The sequence below is a fragment of the Diabrotica virgifera genome, chromosome 2, assembly GCF_917563875.1.
Source record: "Diabrotica virgifera virgifera chromosome 2, PGI_DIABVI_V3a".
Classification (NCBI taxonomy): Eukaryota; Metazoa; Arthropoda; class Insecta; order Coleoptera; family Chrysomelidae; genus Diabrotica; species Diabrotica virgifera.
The window spans coordinates 75,579,261-75,596,406 of NC_065444.1; the positions used below are offsets into that span (position 1 = coordinate 75,579,261).

The window sequence follows — 17,146 nt, forward strand, 5'->3', positions numbered from 1 at the left end:
CAAAAAAAATAATAAAAACCGCGAATTTTACCCCTTATAACTACCCTCGTACGCCACTATGGTTTACGCCTCTGGGAATATTGCTTACTTATGTCATGGTCTACTTATCCCCAAATTTTGGTGCACTATCTCAATCACGAACGTCGCAAAAAACCCCTTACATTTTTTTATATTCACCCCTGCCCCACCCCTTTGTCGGCCACGCAGCGTTCCACTCCTTGAGATTTTACTTAGTTACGTCATGACCTACTTATTACCAAATTTTGGCGCGCTATCTCGATCATGAGCGTCACAAAAAAAATAATAAAAAACGGAACTTTGACCCCTTATAACTACCTTCCTTCCCCACTCTGGTTTCCGGCTCTGGGGATTATAATTATTTATGTCATGGTCTACTTATACCCAAATTTTGGTGCTCTATCTCAATCACGAATGTCGCAAAAAAACCCTTATATTTTTTAAATTCACCCCTACCCCCACCCTTTGTCGGCCACGCAGCGTTGAGCCCCTAGAGATATTACTTAGGTACGTCATGACCTACTTATTCCCAAATTTTGGTGCACTATCTCGATCATGAGCGTCATAAAAAAAATAATAAAATCCGCTATTTTGACCCCTTATAACTATCCTCGGCCCCAACTCTGGTTTCCGGCCGTTGATGAAAGTCATGTACACAACTAATTCAACATATTTCCGTATAGTTTTTCCATATTACTTATCACGCACAAAATCCGCTCCCAGCTCTTAGACTATGAATCGAAAAGTGAAATTTAAGTATGTGTTTGAGTAAGTCATTTAGAAGAAATGTGTACAATGACAGGCGATTCTGAACAGTATAAAACCTTGCCAGGCGAGGGGAAAAATTAGGGTTTTTTCCTAAATTTTTTTTTGCATCGAACAAAGTTTTTTTAGGTTTTTTGAATCATTCCAAACAGAAAAGGTCTTAGTGCCTTTTCTCTTAGGTTACTAATAGTTTTTGACATATACGCGATTAAAAATTTAAAAATTGCGAAATCGGCCATTTTTAACCCTGAATCGGACATTTAACTGAAAATTTCAATGTTGCCAAGGTAGGTAGATATTCGTTAAACATCGATTGATGAAATCCCGAGGAGTTTTTTTGGAATACAATATCGAAAACCCCTTTGTTTTTTAATTGCTAATCAAGCGGGCGCGACACTGTCGTACAAGTGAGGACGTTTGAGTTTGCATAGAATGGGCAAATTTGAAGAGAATCCTCAGACAGGTCGATTTTTATTTTTAAATTAGGACTTTTTGGCATGTATATATAATACTAGTGATGTCATCCATCTGGGCGTGATGACGTAACCGATGATTTTTTTTAAATGAGAGTAGGGGTCGTATGATAGCTCATTTGAAAGGTTCTCTATTCAGTAATATAAACGGTAACATAATAAATAAAATATGTTCATTCGCAGACCCTGACGCGGACTTTTAGTCATGGCATGCTCCACTTGTCGTAGACTAGTCCCTGATTGCATCTGCGAATACACTTATTGGGAGGTGACATAAACGTCAAAGTCCTGAAATGGCCTATACAAATAAACGTCAAAACATGATACTCTAGTAGCTAAATATTTTTGGCCTAAGAGAATGGGAAAACTGTGTCGGTTTAATTTTGAAATTAGATTTTAAATAAAAAATATTTTAAAAATTAAAGTAAAATTATTAACTCATTAATCATAATCTTTATTTTGATTTATTTATGGACAGAGCCTTTCTTCCAAACTCACTCATTATATTCGGTCTAACAACTCTATTGCACCAGAAACTCGTACTCGAACAGAAGCTTCAACTAACACAGGTTAGCGCAGTTGTCACAGTTATCTCAATGTATATTCCCTATGTCCAGCTGAAAGATTTACTTACTGTATATTATGAAAATCTAATTACAGGTGACACAATTTCCAGAGCTAAACAAAACAAGCGTATAGAATTTATTGGTGTTCAAGAACGAGATTCGCCAAAAAGGAAGATTAAACGAAAAAAGAAACGCAAACTAGACAGTTCTAAATGTTTTTGTTCAACTTCTGAAGAGGAACTTCAACCGTTGTATAGAGGAACTAAGAAAAGTACTATATCTATATCTACCAGTCCAAAACGTAAGCAAATTAAAATGAAACAAAAAGAATTTGATATAAGTTAAAATTGATTATCTAGTGTGTATTTATATATTATTAGTTTGTACTTAACATTAAAAACTCAGATGTAAATCATCCCCATCAATAGTAACCTCTAATCCAGCCTCAAAACAGAAGTTTTGTCTGTCGTTCCTATCCATTGCCATTGAGCATTGCACGTGAAACAATATTTAATTAGTGTATTATAAGGGTAAGAACAGATCAAGTGGGTCGCGGTGGAGGTGGAGGTGTCGGTCGCGGTCGATGTCGACATCCATGTAAAGCAAACACATTGTAATGAATGGAAGCGAACAGAGCAGGTAAGTCGCGGTGGAGATTTAGCGCGATGCCATCCAGGAGGTTTACATCGATGCTTTTGAAATTAAAATGAGTTTGTTTTACATGTATGTCTACTGCGCGGCCTACAAGGACGCTTCCCTGTGATTGGTCCGTTCGAAGCCAAGTTGTCATTACCTGCGCTATCTGAGTTGATACTTTTTATATACCTAATCCCTTTTTTGTATTCAGTTTATTTTTGAATTTCTAAAGTAATTAAATACAGTAAATTTTTGAAATATGAAAGAGTATCTGATTATTTACAGCTGACATTTCATCACTATCATCAATTGACTGACACAACATCGCAAAAGCACAGTGTTTTTGCCATTCAAATTTCATTAAACTACTTCACTTAATAGTGGTTCTAGCTCGACTGACAGTGCAGGTGACCTTCTTGCTATATGCTGTCGATATCGACCGCGACTTAGCTAGTAGCATCCACCGCGACCTACACCTCCACCTCGACCCACTTGTTCTGTTCTTACCCTAATTGTATACTTACTTACTTACCCGTGGCTTTGCACAGCATAATACTAGGTTGTTCGATAAGTTTTGAGGTTCGATAAGAAAAACACAATTTTATGACTTGAAATACACTTTATTATTCAGTATAGTCTCCATGAACATCAATACACTTGTTCCAAGGAGATTTCAATTTATTAATTCCATCCCTGAAGGGAGAATCAGAAAGGGCTGCAAAATACGCTTCTACAGCTGTTATACAGGGTGTTTGGTAGGTCGATGGAAATTTTTTAAGGGATAATAGGGGACGCCATTTGCAACATTTTTTGCTAATAATGTATCGCTCAAACTGTTAAGGTTTCCGAAATAAAGTTAAATTTGTCAATATTCGACAACCGTCTATTTCACGTTTAAAAATTATCTAGGCGTACTACCTCCCTGTTTTACGAATGGAATAAAAATGTAAACCTACAACACTGACCCTTCGCATACAATAGCCATGTTTATAAACCAAAATAAACCACTTCATAGCAGGTAGATTGTTTGTTAGCATAGCAGGTAGATTGTTTTTTGTTTGTTATGCGTTCGGAGAATGACGATAGCTGATGGAAATTGTATGCGAAGAGTCAGTGTTGTAGGTTTACATTTTTGTTCCATTCGTAAAACAGGGAGGTAGTACGCCTAGATAATTTTTAAACGTGAAATAGACGGTTGTCGAATATTGTCAAATTTAACTTTATTTCGGAAACCTTAACAGTTTAAGCGATACATTATTAGCAAAAAATGTTGCAAATGGCGTCCCCTATTATCCCTTAAAAAATTTCCATCGACCTACCAAACACCCTGTATACTCATCAATTGATGAGAAACGCTTTTTATGAATAAATTTTTTATGTATTGAAACAAATGGAAATCGCTAGAAACCAAATCTGATTAATACTGTGGATGCTCTTACAATTCGAACTTTAATTCATGGATTTTAGCCATTTGTAAAATACTCATATAACACGGTGCATTGTCCTGATGAAAAAGAATTTTTTTTCTTTTGCAAACCGAGCCTTTTTTCACGATTTTTTCCTTCAGCTGGTCTAAATGGTTACAATAATATCCAGAATTTATTGTTTTATCAGTTTTCAAGTAATCCACAGAAAAAAATTCCTCTAACATCCCAAAAACTGATGCTAAAATCTTCTTGGTCGATTTCTGGACACAAACTCATTTTGGAGCCGAAAAACCACATTCTATGTACCACTTTTTAATCATTTGTTTTGATTTAGGATCATGGTGATAGACCCAGTCTCATACATTGTGATGAATCGACCCACAAAATCTACTTTATCCTTTCGAAAACGCCCTAAATATTGCTGAGAAAGTCGCATTCGAATGTGTTTGTGGTCCGCTGTCAGCAAATGCTGCCGAATGAGATGCCTAATGATTCTACTAAATCATTTTTAGTTACTCGACGAGTTTCCAATACCATATCCTGTGTTTTTTCTACGATTTATGGTGGTCTTGCTGTTTTTGGGCGTCTTTGGATCGTCTTCAAGGCTTAAACGACCACGTTTAAATTGAGCAACTCACTTTATGTAGTAATAATTGAAGGCGAAGAGTTCTTATACACTTCTAACATTCGTTCATAAATTTCCTTTGCCTTTAAACCTTCCAAAAATAAAAATTCAATCATTGCACGATACTTGATTATTTCCATTGTAAAAAATACTGTGGCACATCGATACTAAATGGCTTCTAAAATAATAATGAATTGACAGATTGAAATAAAACTTCACATACGTTCATACGAAGAGTGTACCAATATAACAAAAAAAAATTAGGCTAGTAGCAATGCCCCCTCTTATCGAACTGCAAGATTTATTGAACAACCATATATTCTGTTTGACTTCGACCACAGTATAATGCTAAAGAATCAGTCGAGTCATTCCGACAAATTCCTTTCTTCCAATGTAAGAAGAATGCTCTGGGCAAATTAGTCGATGACAAAGATTACATTTTTTTAACTCTTCTATTTTTGTGGCGAGGGCAAAATGCATAAAACTGAATATCTGAGGGTTCAGGTTGTGACGAATTTGGTAACGATATCTTGGCAATTATTCCTGTAGAAATACAAAGGCTCAAAGGTAAATTCGGAATTTTCGAACGATTTATTATAGGCCTGGGTCCCGCGTACCAAAAAAAAGTTGATTAATACCAAGCTGAAACTTTCTTAATAGCTTAACGGTGTCTAGTCAAACAAACTTTAATGTACGGGAACACTGGAACAGGGGAAGTTTTAATAGTGGAACAGTTTAAAAATTTGGAACGTCAGATTACGAAAACCTCCCATGTATTTTGTCGGACAGAACTTCCAATTGATTTGTTACCGTTTCATTAAACTCTTATGCAAAAATCAGATTGCTATTTATCACCAATATAACTCCTGTCATTTGACATGCTCTTTGTGTTCCACTCATTAAAATGCCCAGTTGGTGATAAACACCAGTCTGATTTGTGCATGAGAGTTTAATGAAATGGTAACAGATCAATTGGAAGTTCTGTCCGACAAAATACATGAACCGTTTTCGTAGTCTAACGTTCCAATTTTTTAACCTTACCCACAATTAAGACTTGCCCTGTTCCAGTGTTCCCATACATCAAAGATTGTCCGACTAGACGCCGTTAAGCTATTAACATATTTTCAGCTTGCTATTAATCAACTTTTTTTGGTACGCGGGATCCAGGTCTATTAGATGTGGTTTCATCAGCAATAAAATTCCTTTAAAAAACACGGCGTTCTTGTTTTATAACTACTAACTTTATACACATTGTGACTGTTGATGCGGTTGTACATTTTGATATAAAAATGTAGAAATTATCTATCTATCTATTAGCCTTGCGACGTCCAATATTGGACATAGGCCTCCCCTTCGCTCCTCCGTCTTTCTCTATCCTGAGCCATGTACATCCATTTTGAGCCTACTTGGTGTTTTAGGTCATCTACCCATCTCATATGTGGTCTTCCTCTCTTTCGTTTATATGTCCATGGTCTCCACTCTGTAATAATTTTATTCCATCTTTTGTCTTTTTGTCTAATCGTATGACCGGCGAATTTCCATTTTAGTTTAGCTGTTTGACGATTAGCATCTTTAACTTTTGTGGTATTTCTTACCCAGGAATTCCTTTTTTTATCTGACAGTCTTACGTTGATCATTTGTCTTTCCATTGCTCTTTGTGTTTTCGCAATTCTGTCCATATTCGCTTTTGTGAACGTCCATGTTTGACATCCATATGTAAGGATCGGAAGAATACATTGGTCGTAGATTTTCGTTTTTAGATATTGAGGGTATTTTTTATTCTTCAATATGAAGCTGAGCCTACCAAACGAGGCCCACGCTAACTTCGTTCGTCTCTTTATTTCTGCGGTTTGGTTGTCTCTATTTAATTTTATTATTTGTCCCAAGTATATGTATTCATTCACTTCCTCTATTTGGTTTTGTTTAATTACGATTTTTAACTCATCCTCTTGATTTGTTATCACTTTTGTTTTGCTGTAATTCATATTTAATCCAACTTTACTGGCTTCGTGGTCTAGTTGTTGTATCATTATTTGTAGTAGAAATCATATTAATATTAATATTTTAATATAAATTTCGATGTACTATGAATTACAAACAAGCGTTACGGCGCGGTAAATTTGAATTACTCCTCTTGGTTTAAAAACAGACCAGGATACCTTTATTTTATTGTCCTGCCAAAGGACCAGTTCTAAAAATTATCTTTGCACGATTCATATTTAAATACAGAATAAAATAATGCTATAATATAAAATATTGTTATAAAATAATGCTAAATAATATTAACCAGTAAAATGGAATATTTTAAGCCTTGCAACTGCGCGCATTTTTCTCCTAATATTATTTTGTGCATTCAAAATTTTGTCACAGGGTGGATTACAAAATTGTAACCGTCAAAATTCGAGAGTGAATTACCTAAGTGCTTCTACGACATCCCAATCCCCATTTGTTCTTGTCATGTATACCTTCTTCAGTGACGTCTCTTTTTTCCATTGCTGTTTTTATTTGCTATTGTTACGAGGAGGGCTCCCAAATCATGACTTACAATAAATAAACTTTGGGATATACATGATTTCGGACGTCTCCTCTTAACATTTAACGAGTGGTAGTTTGTTTATTTGTAGTGCATCTTTATTGTGATTTTAATATAGGAGTGTTCTTTTTTCCATTTATTTGGTTTTCATTTCCAAGTTACCAGCGCTATTCTTGTCTCATCCATTATTCGCGTATGTACTTACCAGAGTAATTTTCGTTCTCTATTTCGTCATTTAGTGTCTTCTTCAAATTTAGCAGTTCTCTAATTCGTTCATTTCTGACTTTCACCACTAGTGTTAATCTACAGATTCTTCTCCAAAACATCATTCTTATTGCATTTATTCTGATTTCCATTTTGTTATTTATTACCCAGTATCTGGGCCAGACAGTGAGCAGCCTTTCTATGCCTTAAAGATATTGGTATTTAGTTTTGCTTGTAAAATCGTCGCTCCATATAATCGAGTGTTATTGTCGTGTTACTATTCTAACTTTCTTTATTTTATTTATTATAATCGTTTCATTTGAGATCCTGTATTTGTTCAAATTCTCTTAAGTATGTATCTTTATACCAGTTCCATAGTGTGGCAAGTCTTCTTCTTCCTTCTTGTATGTAGGCTTTAAAGCCTGTTTCTTCTTCAATATTAGCCTCCTAAATTGTTTAAGTTATCGCACCATCTTTTTGTTGGTCTGCCAATTATACTTCTTCGTCCATTTGGTGACTATCCGTCACTCTCGTGCTATTCGTACTATTCTATCCTCTGCCATTCTACTAATGTGTTCGTTCAACGCCTGTTTCCGTTTTGTCACCCATCCATTTATGTCTTCTACATTGCACGATCTTCTTATGTTTTCGCTTCTCTCCCTATCCAACAGACTTTTCCCTGATATTCGTCGTATAGTCCAGGGTAATAAGGTTTTTTCCATGGCACTCGAGCAGCCATGGTACTGAAGCGTTTTTCGACAGGTAATACCTAGAAGAGCAAATTGTAACTATTTCCTGCGTAGGATCTGGCGGCCATTTTTATTTATAAACAATTAAGTGTCAAAAAATGGCATTTTTCCCTTTTTTTCAAATTAATGGAAAACAGTGAAACTTATGGTTTTTTTAGAACAAATATCTTTGAGGTTATGGAAAATCTTTAAAATGACGTATTACAAAGTTGGATATACTCATTTATTGTTAATATAATTGCGAAAAAAGGTCGGAATTGCAACAAAAATTAATTTCGCAATATCTATTGTAAAAATTAGTGTACAGCTTTGAAATTTTTGTAATATAAGTGTTCTTTGGTGCTTAATATGTGATAAAAATTTCAAAGCGATTCATTTAATTGTTTAAATTTTATTCAAATTGTTTATCCCAGAGAGCATTTTTTTACAATAACATAAGTCAGAAAAAAATGACGTTAGAACCATTCCACAGATGTCAAATGAAAGAGCATGAGCTATATTTTCAACTTGGTTTAAAAAAAGCGAATAAAAAATGCATTTATTAGTAATAAATAATTATGCAAAAGTATCGTAAATCTTTCCGTATAAACTTTTTATTTTGTTATGTAAGAAATTATATATATATATATATATATATATATATATATATATATATATATATATATATATATATATATATATTTAAATAGATGAAATAGAGAATGTGGAAAAATCCCCTTACGAACAATTCACACATCCACCATTTCGGGCTGGGAAAAATTTTTCGAATAGAATCAAAGATCCAAACACCAGTTCTTAGAAATGTGTTTCGCCCTCTTCAACCTCTCTGGGCTCGTCGGTAAAGAGTGTGTTTGGTTCACTGAGTGTGTTTCAAAGATCTACATCTTATGTTTTTAAACATATATTTTACTTACTTTAAGTAATTAGGGAATTAAAACTTGAGACTGTCATTGTCGGATTTGCCGTAGACTTACGCACCTTCTATGTCTAGGTCTCGAATGTTGTTTTTTGATTAGAATGTGTCTAAAGATATTCAACCTCTTGTCTTTACCGACGAGCCCAGAGAGGTTGAAGAGGGCGAAACACATTTCTAAGAACTGGTGTTTGGATCTTTGATTCTATTCGAAAAATTTTTCCCAGCCCGAAATGGTGGATGTGTGAATTGTTCGTAAGGGGATTTTTCCACATTCTCTATTTCATCTATTTGATTTCGTACGAGTGGTCGTTAAACCAATAACCTTGGATCTTTGGTTCACTGAGTGTGTTTCAAAGATCTACATCTTATGTTTTTAAATATATATATTTATATATAACATAACATATAAATTATATATATAACACTGAGTGTGTTTCAAGGATCTACATCTCATATATATATATATATATATATATATATTTAAAAACATAAGATGTAGATCATAAGATACATAGATGTAGAAACACTGAGTGTGTTTCAAGGATCTACATCTCATATATATATATATATATATATATATATATATATATATATATATATATATATATATATATATATATATATATATATGAGATGTAGATCCTTGAAACACACTCAGTGTTTCTACATCTATGTATCTTATGATCTACATCTTATGTTTTTAAATATATATATATATATATATATATATATATATATATATATATATATATATATATGAGATGTAGATCCTTGAAACACACTCAGTGTTATATATATAATTTATATGTTATGTTATATATAAATATATATATTTAAAAACATAAGATGTAGATCTTTGAAACACACTCAGTGAACCAAAGATCCAAGGTTATTGGTTTAACAACCACTCGTACGAAATCAAATAGATGAAATAGAGAATGTGGAAAAATCCCCTTACGAACAATTCACACATCCACCATTTCGGGCTGGGAAAAATTTTTCGAATAGAATCAAAGATCCAAACACCAGTTCTTAGAAATGTGTTTCGCCCTCTTCAACCTCTCTGGGCTCGTCGGTAAAGACAAGAGGTTGAATATCTTTAGACACATTCTAATCAAAAAACAACATTCGAGACCTAGACATAGAAGGTGCGTAAGTCTACGGCAAATCCGACAATGACAGTCTCAAGTTTTAATTCCCTAATTACTTAAAGTAAGTAAAATATATGTTTAAAAACATAAGATGTAGATCTTTGAAACACACTCAGTGAACCAAACACACTCTTTACCGACGAGCCCAGAGAGGTTGAAGAGGGCGAAACACATTTCTAAGAACTGGTGTTTGGATCTTTGATTCTATTCGAAAAATTTTTCCCAGCCCGAAATGGTGGATGTGTGAATTGTTCGTAAGGGGATTTTTCCACATTCTCTATTTCATCTATTTAAATATATATATATATATATATATATATATATATATATATATATATATATATATATATATATATATATATAATTTCTTACATAACAAAATAAAAAGTTTATACGGAAAGATTTACGATACTTTTGCATAATTATTTATTACTAATAAATGCATTTTTTATTCACTTTTTTTAAACCAAGTTGAAAATATAGCTCATGCTCTTTCATTTGACATCTGTGGAATGGTTCTAACGTCATTTTTTTCTGACTTATGTTATTGTAAAAAAATGCTCTCTGGGATAAACAATTTGAATAAAATTTAAACAATTAAATGAATCGCTTTGAAATTTTTATCACATATTAAGCACCAAAGAACACTTATATTACAAAAATTTCAAAGCTGTACACTAATTTTTACAATAGATATTGCGAAATTAATTTTTGTTGCAATTCCGACCTTTTTTCGCAATTATATTAACAATAAATGAGTATATCCAACTTTGTAATACGTCATTTTAAAGATTTTCCATAACCTCAAAGATATTTGTTCTAAAAAAACCATAAGTTTCACTGTTTTCCATTAATTTGAAAAAAAGGGAAAAATGCCATTTTTTGACACTTAATTGTTTATAAATAAAAATGGCCGCCAGATCCTACGCAGGAAATAGTTACAATTTGCTCTTCTAGGTATTACCTGTCGAAAAACGCTTCAGTACCATGGCTGCTCGAGTGCCATGGAAAAAACCTTATTACCCTGGACTATACGACGAATATCAGGGAAAAGTCTGTTGGATAGGGAGAGAAGCGAAAACATAAGAAGATCGTGCAATGTAGAAGACATAAATGGATGGGTGACAAAACGGAAACAGGCGTTGAACGAACACATTAGTAGAATGGCAGAGGATAGAATAGTACGAATAGCACGAGAGTGACGGATAGTCACCAAATGGACGAAGAAGTATAATTGGCAGACCAACAAAAAGATGGTGCGATAACTTAAACAATTTAGGAGGCTAATATTGAAGAAGAAACAGGCTTTAAAGCCTACATACAAGAAGGAAGAAGAAGACTTGCCACACTATGGAACTGGTATAAAGATACATACTTAAGAGAATTTGAACAAATACAGGATCTCAAATGAAACGATTATAATAAATAAAATAAAAAAGTTAGAATAGTAACACGACAATTACACTCGATTATATGGAGCGACGATTTTACAAGCAAAACTAAATACCAATATCTTTAAGACATAGAAAGGCTGGTCACTGCCTGGCTTAGATACTGGGTAATAAATAACAAAATGAAATCAGAATAAATGCAATGGGAATAATGGTTTGGAGAAGAATCTGTAGATTAACACTAGTAGTCAAAGTCAGAAATGAACGAATTAGAGAACTACTAAATGTGAAGAAGACACTAAATGACGAAATAGAGAACGAAAATTAATCTGGTAAGTACATACGCGAATAATGGATGAGACAAGAATAGCGCTGGTAACTTGGAAATGAAAACCAAATAAATGGAAAAAAAAAAACACTCCTATATTAAAATCACAATAAAGATGCACTACAAATAAACAAACTACCACTCGTTAAATGTTAAGAGGGGACGTCCGAAATCATGTATATCCCAAAGTTTATTTATTGTAAGTCATGATTTGGGAGCCCTCCTCGTAACAATAGCAAATAAAAACAGCAATGGAAAAAAGAGACGTCACTGAAGAAGGTATACATGACAAGAACAAATGGGGATTGGGATGTCGTAGAAGCACTTAGGTAATTCACTCTCGAATTTTGACGGTTACAATTTTGTAATCCACCCTGTGACAAAATTTTGAATGCACAAAATAATATTAGGAGAAAAATGCGCGCAGTTGCAAGGCTTAAAATATTCCATTTTACTGGTTAATATTATTTAGCATTATTTTATAACAATATTTTATATTATAGCATTATTTTATTCTGTATTTAAATATGAATCGTGCAAAGATAATTTTTAGAACTGGTCCTTTGGCAGGACAATAAAATAAAGGTATCCTGGTCTGTTTTTAAACCAAGAGGAGTAATTCAAATTTACCGCGCCGTAACGCTTGTTTGTAATTCATAGTACATCGAAATTTATATTAAAATATTAATATTAATATGATTTCTACTACAAATAATGATACAACAACTAGACCACGAAGCCAGTAAAGTTGGATTAAATATGAATTACAGCAAAACAAAAGTGATAACAAATCAAGAGGATGAGTTAAAAATCGTAATTAAACAAAACCAAATAGAGGAAGTGAATGAATACATATACTTGGGACAAATAATAAAATTAAATAGAGACAACCAAACCGCAGAAATAAAGAGACGAACGAAGTTAGCGTGGGCCTCGTTTGGTAGGCTCAGCTTCATATTGAAGAATAAAAAATACCCTCAATATCTAAAAACGAAAATCTACGACCAATGTATTCTTCCGATCCTTACATATGGATGTCAAACATGGACGTTCACAAAAGCGAATATGGACAGAATTGCGAAAACACAAAGAGCAATGGAAAGACAAATGATCAACGTAAGACTGTCAGATAAAAAAAGGAATTCCTGGGTAAGAAATACCACAAAAGTTAAAGATGCTAATCGTCAAACAGCTAAACTAAAATGCAAATTCGCCGGTCATACGATTAGACAAAAAGACAAAAGATGGAATAAAATTATTACAGAGTGGAGACCATGGACATATAAACGAAAGAGAGGAAGACCACATATGAGATGGGTATTTCATCTATTTGATTTCGTACGAGTGGTCGTTAAACCAATAACCTTGGATCTTTGGTTCACTGAGTGTGTTTCAAAGATCTACATCTTATGTTTTTAAATATATATATTTATATATAACATAACATATAAATTATATATATAACACTGAGTGTGTTTCAAGGATCTACATCTCATATATATATATATATATATATATATTTAAAAACATAAGATGTAGATCATAAGATACATAGATGTAGAAACACTGAGTGTGTTTCAAGGATCTACATCTCATATATATATATATATATATATATATATATATATATATATATATATATATATATATATATATATATATATATATATATATATATATATTTAAAAACATAAGATGTAGATCTTTGAAACACACTCAGTGAACCAAAGATCCAAGGTTATTGGTTTAACGACCACTCGTACGAAATCAAATAGATGAAATAGAGAATGTGGAAAAATCCCCTTACGAACAATTCACACATCCACCATTTCGGGCTGGGAAAAATTTCGTAAGGGGATTTTTCCACATTCTCTATTTCATCTATTTGATTTCGTACGAGTGGTCGTTAAACCAATAACCTTGGATCTTTGGTTCACTGAGTGTGTTTCAAAGATCTACATCTTATGTTTTTAAACATATATTTTACTTACTTTAAGTAATTAGGGAATTAAAACTTGAGACTGTCATTGTCGGATTTGCCGTAGACTTACGCACCTTCTATGTCTAGTTCTCGAATGTTGTTTTTTGATTAGAATGTGTCTAAAGATATTCAACCTCTTGTCTTTACCGACGAGCCCAGAGAGGTTGAAGAGGGCGAAACACATTTCTAAGAACTGGTGTTTGGATCTTTGATTCTATTCGAAAAATTTTTCCCAGCCCGAAATGGTGGATGTGTGAATTGTTCGTAAGGGGATTTTTCCACATTCTCTATTTCATCTATTTTATATATATATATATATATATATATATATATATATATATATATATATATATATATATATATATTTATTACAATTTTTTATCAATTATGATATAAATAACATTACTTGGTAGTTGTGCACTTAAAACAGGGTAAAAAAGTTAATTTTTTTGGAAAAATTTATTCAAAAAGTTTATAAGGAAAGATTTACGATACTTTTGCACAATTATTTATTACTAATAAATGCATTTTTTATTCGCTTTGTTTAAACCAAGTTGAAAATATAGTTCATGCTCTTCCATTTGACACCTGTGGAATGGTTCTAACGTCATTTTTTCTGACTTATGTTAGTGCAAAAAAATGCTCACTGAGATAAACAATTCGAATAAAATTTAAACAATTGAATGAATCGCTTTGAAATTTTTATCACATATTAAGCACCAAATAACTCTCATTTGACAAAAATTTCAAACCTGTACACTAATTTTTACAGCAGTTATTGCGAAAATAATTTTTTTTGCAATTCCGACCTTTTTTGGCAATTATATTAACAATAAATGAGTACATCAAACTTTGTAATATGTCATTTTAAAGTCTTTTCCATAATCTCAAAGATATTTGTACTAAAAAAATCATAATTTTCACTGTTTTCCATTGATTTGAAAAAAAATGGGAAAAATGCCATTTTTTGACAGTTAATTGTTTATAATTAAAAATAGCCGCCAGAGGAAATAGTTACAATTTGTTCCTATAGGTATTACTTGTCGAAAAAATGCTTCAGTACCCTGGCTGCTCGAGTGTCACGAACAGGGTATATTTTTGTCTTATTACCCTGGCCTAGTAGTATTTTCATATCTGTTGCTTCTAGTAGTCGTCTCGTTTTAGATGTGTCAGGTCTTGTCTCCGCCGTTATGTCAATATAGGTCTAATTGCTGCTTTATAGATTCTTGCTTTTGTATCTTGTGTTAGGTGTTTGTTCTTCCAGATTGTGTCATTAAGAGATCCCGCCGCTTTACTTGCTTTTATGCTTTGTTGTCGTACTTCCTCTTCAACATCTCCGTAACTGGTTATATATATTCCCAGATATCTAAACCTTGCTTCCTGCTTTATTATTTTCCCATCAATTCCGATTTTACATCGTAGTGGGTATTTAGATGTTGTCATACATTTGGTTTTTTCTGCTGATATTTTCTTGGCTGTTCTATTAAAGATGTGTATTAATCTTTGGAGATCGTCTTCTGTCTCGGCGATTGTGTAACAAGTCAAAAAGTCAAAAATCATTAATTACGAAATCAGGGTAACAACTCGAATTGTTACACTTTGGAACTAGAATAATTACCGTTTTATGACAAAATATATGTGTGACATCTTCACAGAAAGCTATTATAGAGTTTTCCCATTTGGAACTCATAAATATTGGTTATTGAAGAACTTTCCAATACTTAACTCCAAATCACTAAAATTCAGACTTGTTACTGTTTGGAACTGGTGTACCGGTATATTCATTTGTTTGTTTTATTGAGTTATCATTTATCTCCAAGTCTTCTGCGTTGCAGTCAATGAAAATGTATTACGTTTGATCATCATTATTTTCCAAATCCCCGCTTCCAAATTTTTCTTTCATCTTTTTTATCTATAGTTTCTTTCTTTCGTTTCTTTCTCTATCTATTGTTTAAATATCTAGGCATCACACTATCTAGTTATGTAAAGCTCGAAACAGAAGCGGAAGATCAAGTAAATGAAGCAAACAGAGCCCCAGATTGCTTGAATGACACAATATGACCATCAGACCAATAATGACGTACGCAGCAGAAATACGACCTGATAATTTTTTTTGATACCTACACTGCATTTTTACAATCTACTCTATATACAAAATAATAACTAAATGGTATGTAAGTCAATTAACATGAGTTAGGTACCGTCTAGTGACGGTTCTCTAGGCATTGTTGTGTTAGATCGTCTGGCCATATTCTTTTCAGTCTTCTTTCAGCAAGTGGTTGGGTGAACAAATTATTTATCAATTCGTTGGTGTGGTCAGTGGCGCGATTTTTATATTTTATTGAATGATTCTTTATAAAGTCCTTGATTAGTGGGATGTCCAGATCATTGTGAAGTGTCTGGTTTGATACGTACCATGGAGCTTTACTTATCATACGGAGTATTTTGGACTGGAATGTTTGGAGTATCTTCGTATTTGAAGGTTTACTGCAGCCCCATAGTTCTATTCCGTATGACCAAACTGGTATAAGTATAGATTTGTACAGAAGCAGCTTATTTTCAAGAGATAACTGAGACCTCTTGTTAAATAGCCAGTTCATATTTTTTAGTTTAAGATCTAATTGTTTACGTTTAGTTTTAATGCGCGTTCTCCATATGCGTTTTTCATCCAGATGCAATCCCAAGTATTTGACAACTGGTTTGATGGGAATCGGAGTATTATTTATAGAAACTTGAGGACATGCAGATTTTCTGGTTGTAAGTTGTACTGATTTGCTGGCATTAACATTTATTTTCCATCGCTTGAGCCAGTTTTGTAATTGGTCTAAATGTTTTTGTACTTTTTGTGATGCTACATTAGGGTCGACATCCACTGCTAAGATTCCCGTATCATCGGCAAAAGTAGCTAAGAAGGTATCATTTCTGGTTGTAACGTCTGCTGTAAATATCAGATACAGAAATGGGCCGAGAACGCTACCCTGTGATACGCCAGATTGGATGATGTGGTAATTTGAGAAGTTATCTTCAATTTTGACTTGGAAGTATCGGTCAGTAAGATACGATTTTAGCATAAAGTATAGTTGGTCTGTTAGGTGTGATTTCAGTTTATAGAGGAGACCTTGATGCCATACCCTATCAAATGCCTATATCGAGAAACATTCCAGCGCAAAACTTTTTCTCTTCAAGAGTTGTTTTAATTATATTTACGATTCTGTGGCATTGTTGGATGGTTGAGTGTTCACGTCTAAATCCGAATTGGTGTTGTGGTATAATTTCGTTTATGGGGAAAACTTGCTCGATTTTATCTAATAGCAGTCGTTCTAATACTTTCGACATTATTGGGAGTAGGCTTATAGGGCGATATGAATTTGCTTGTGTTGTGG

The 17,146-nt window shown here is 33.2% G+C and overlaps 1 protein-coding gene across 1 annotated transcript in view; it reads left to right on the top strand.

Moving 5' to 3' along the window:
* Window positions 1–17,146, top strand: part of LOC114333517 (DC-STAMP domain-containing protein 2-like) — a 186,374-nt gene that overhangs the window by 163,108 nt on the left and 6,120 nt on the right. Inside the window, exon 13 of the mRNA XM_050643805.1 lies at window positions 1,917–2,123. Coding sequence (XP_050499762.1) covers window positions 1,917–2,123 — 207 coding nt within the window. The remainder of the gene's footprint in view (window positions 1–1,916; window positions 2,124–17,146) is intronic.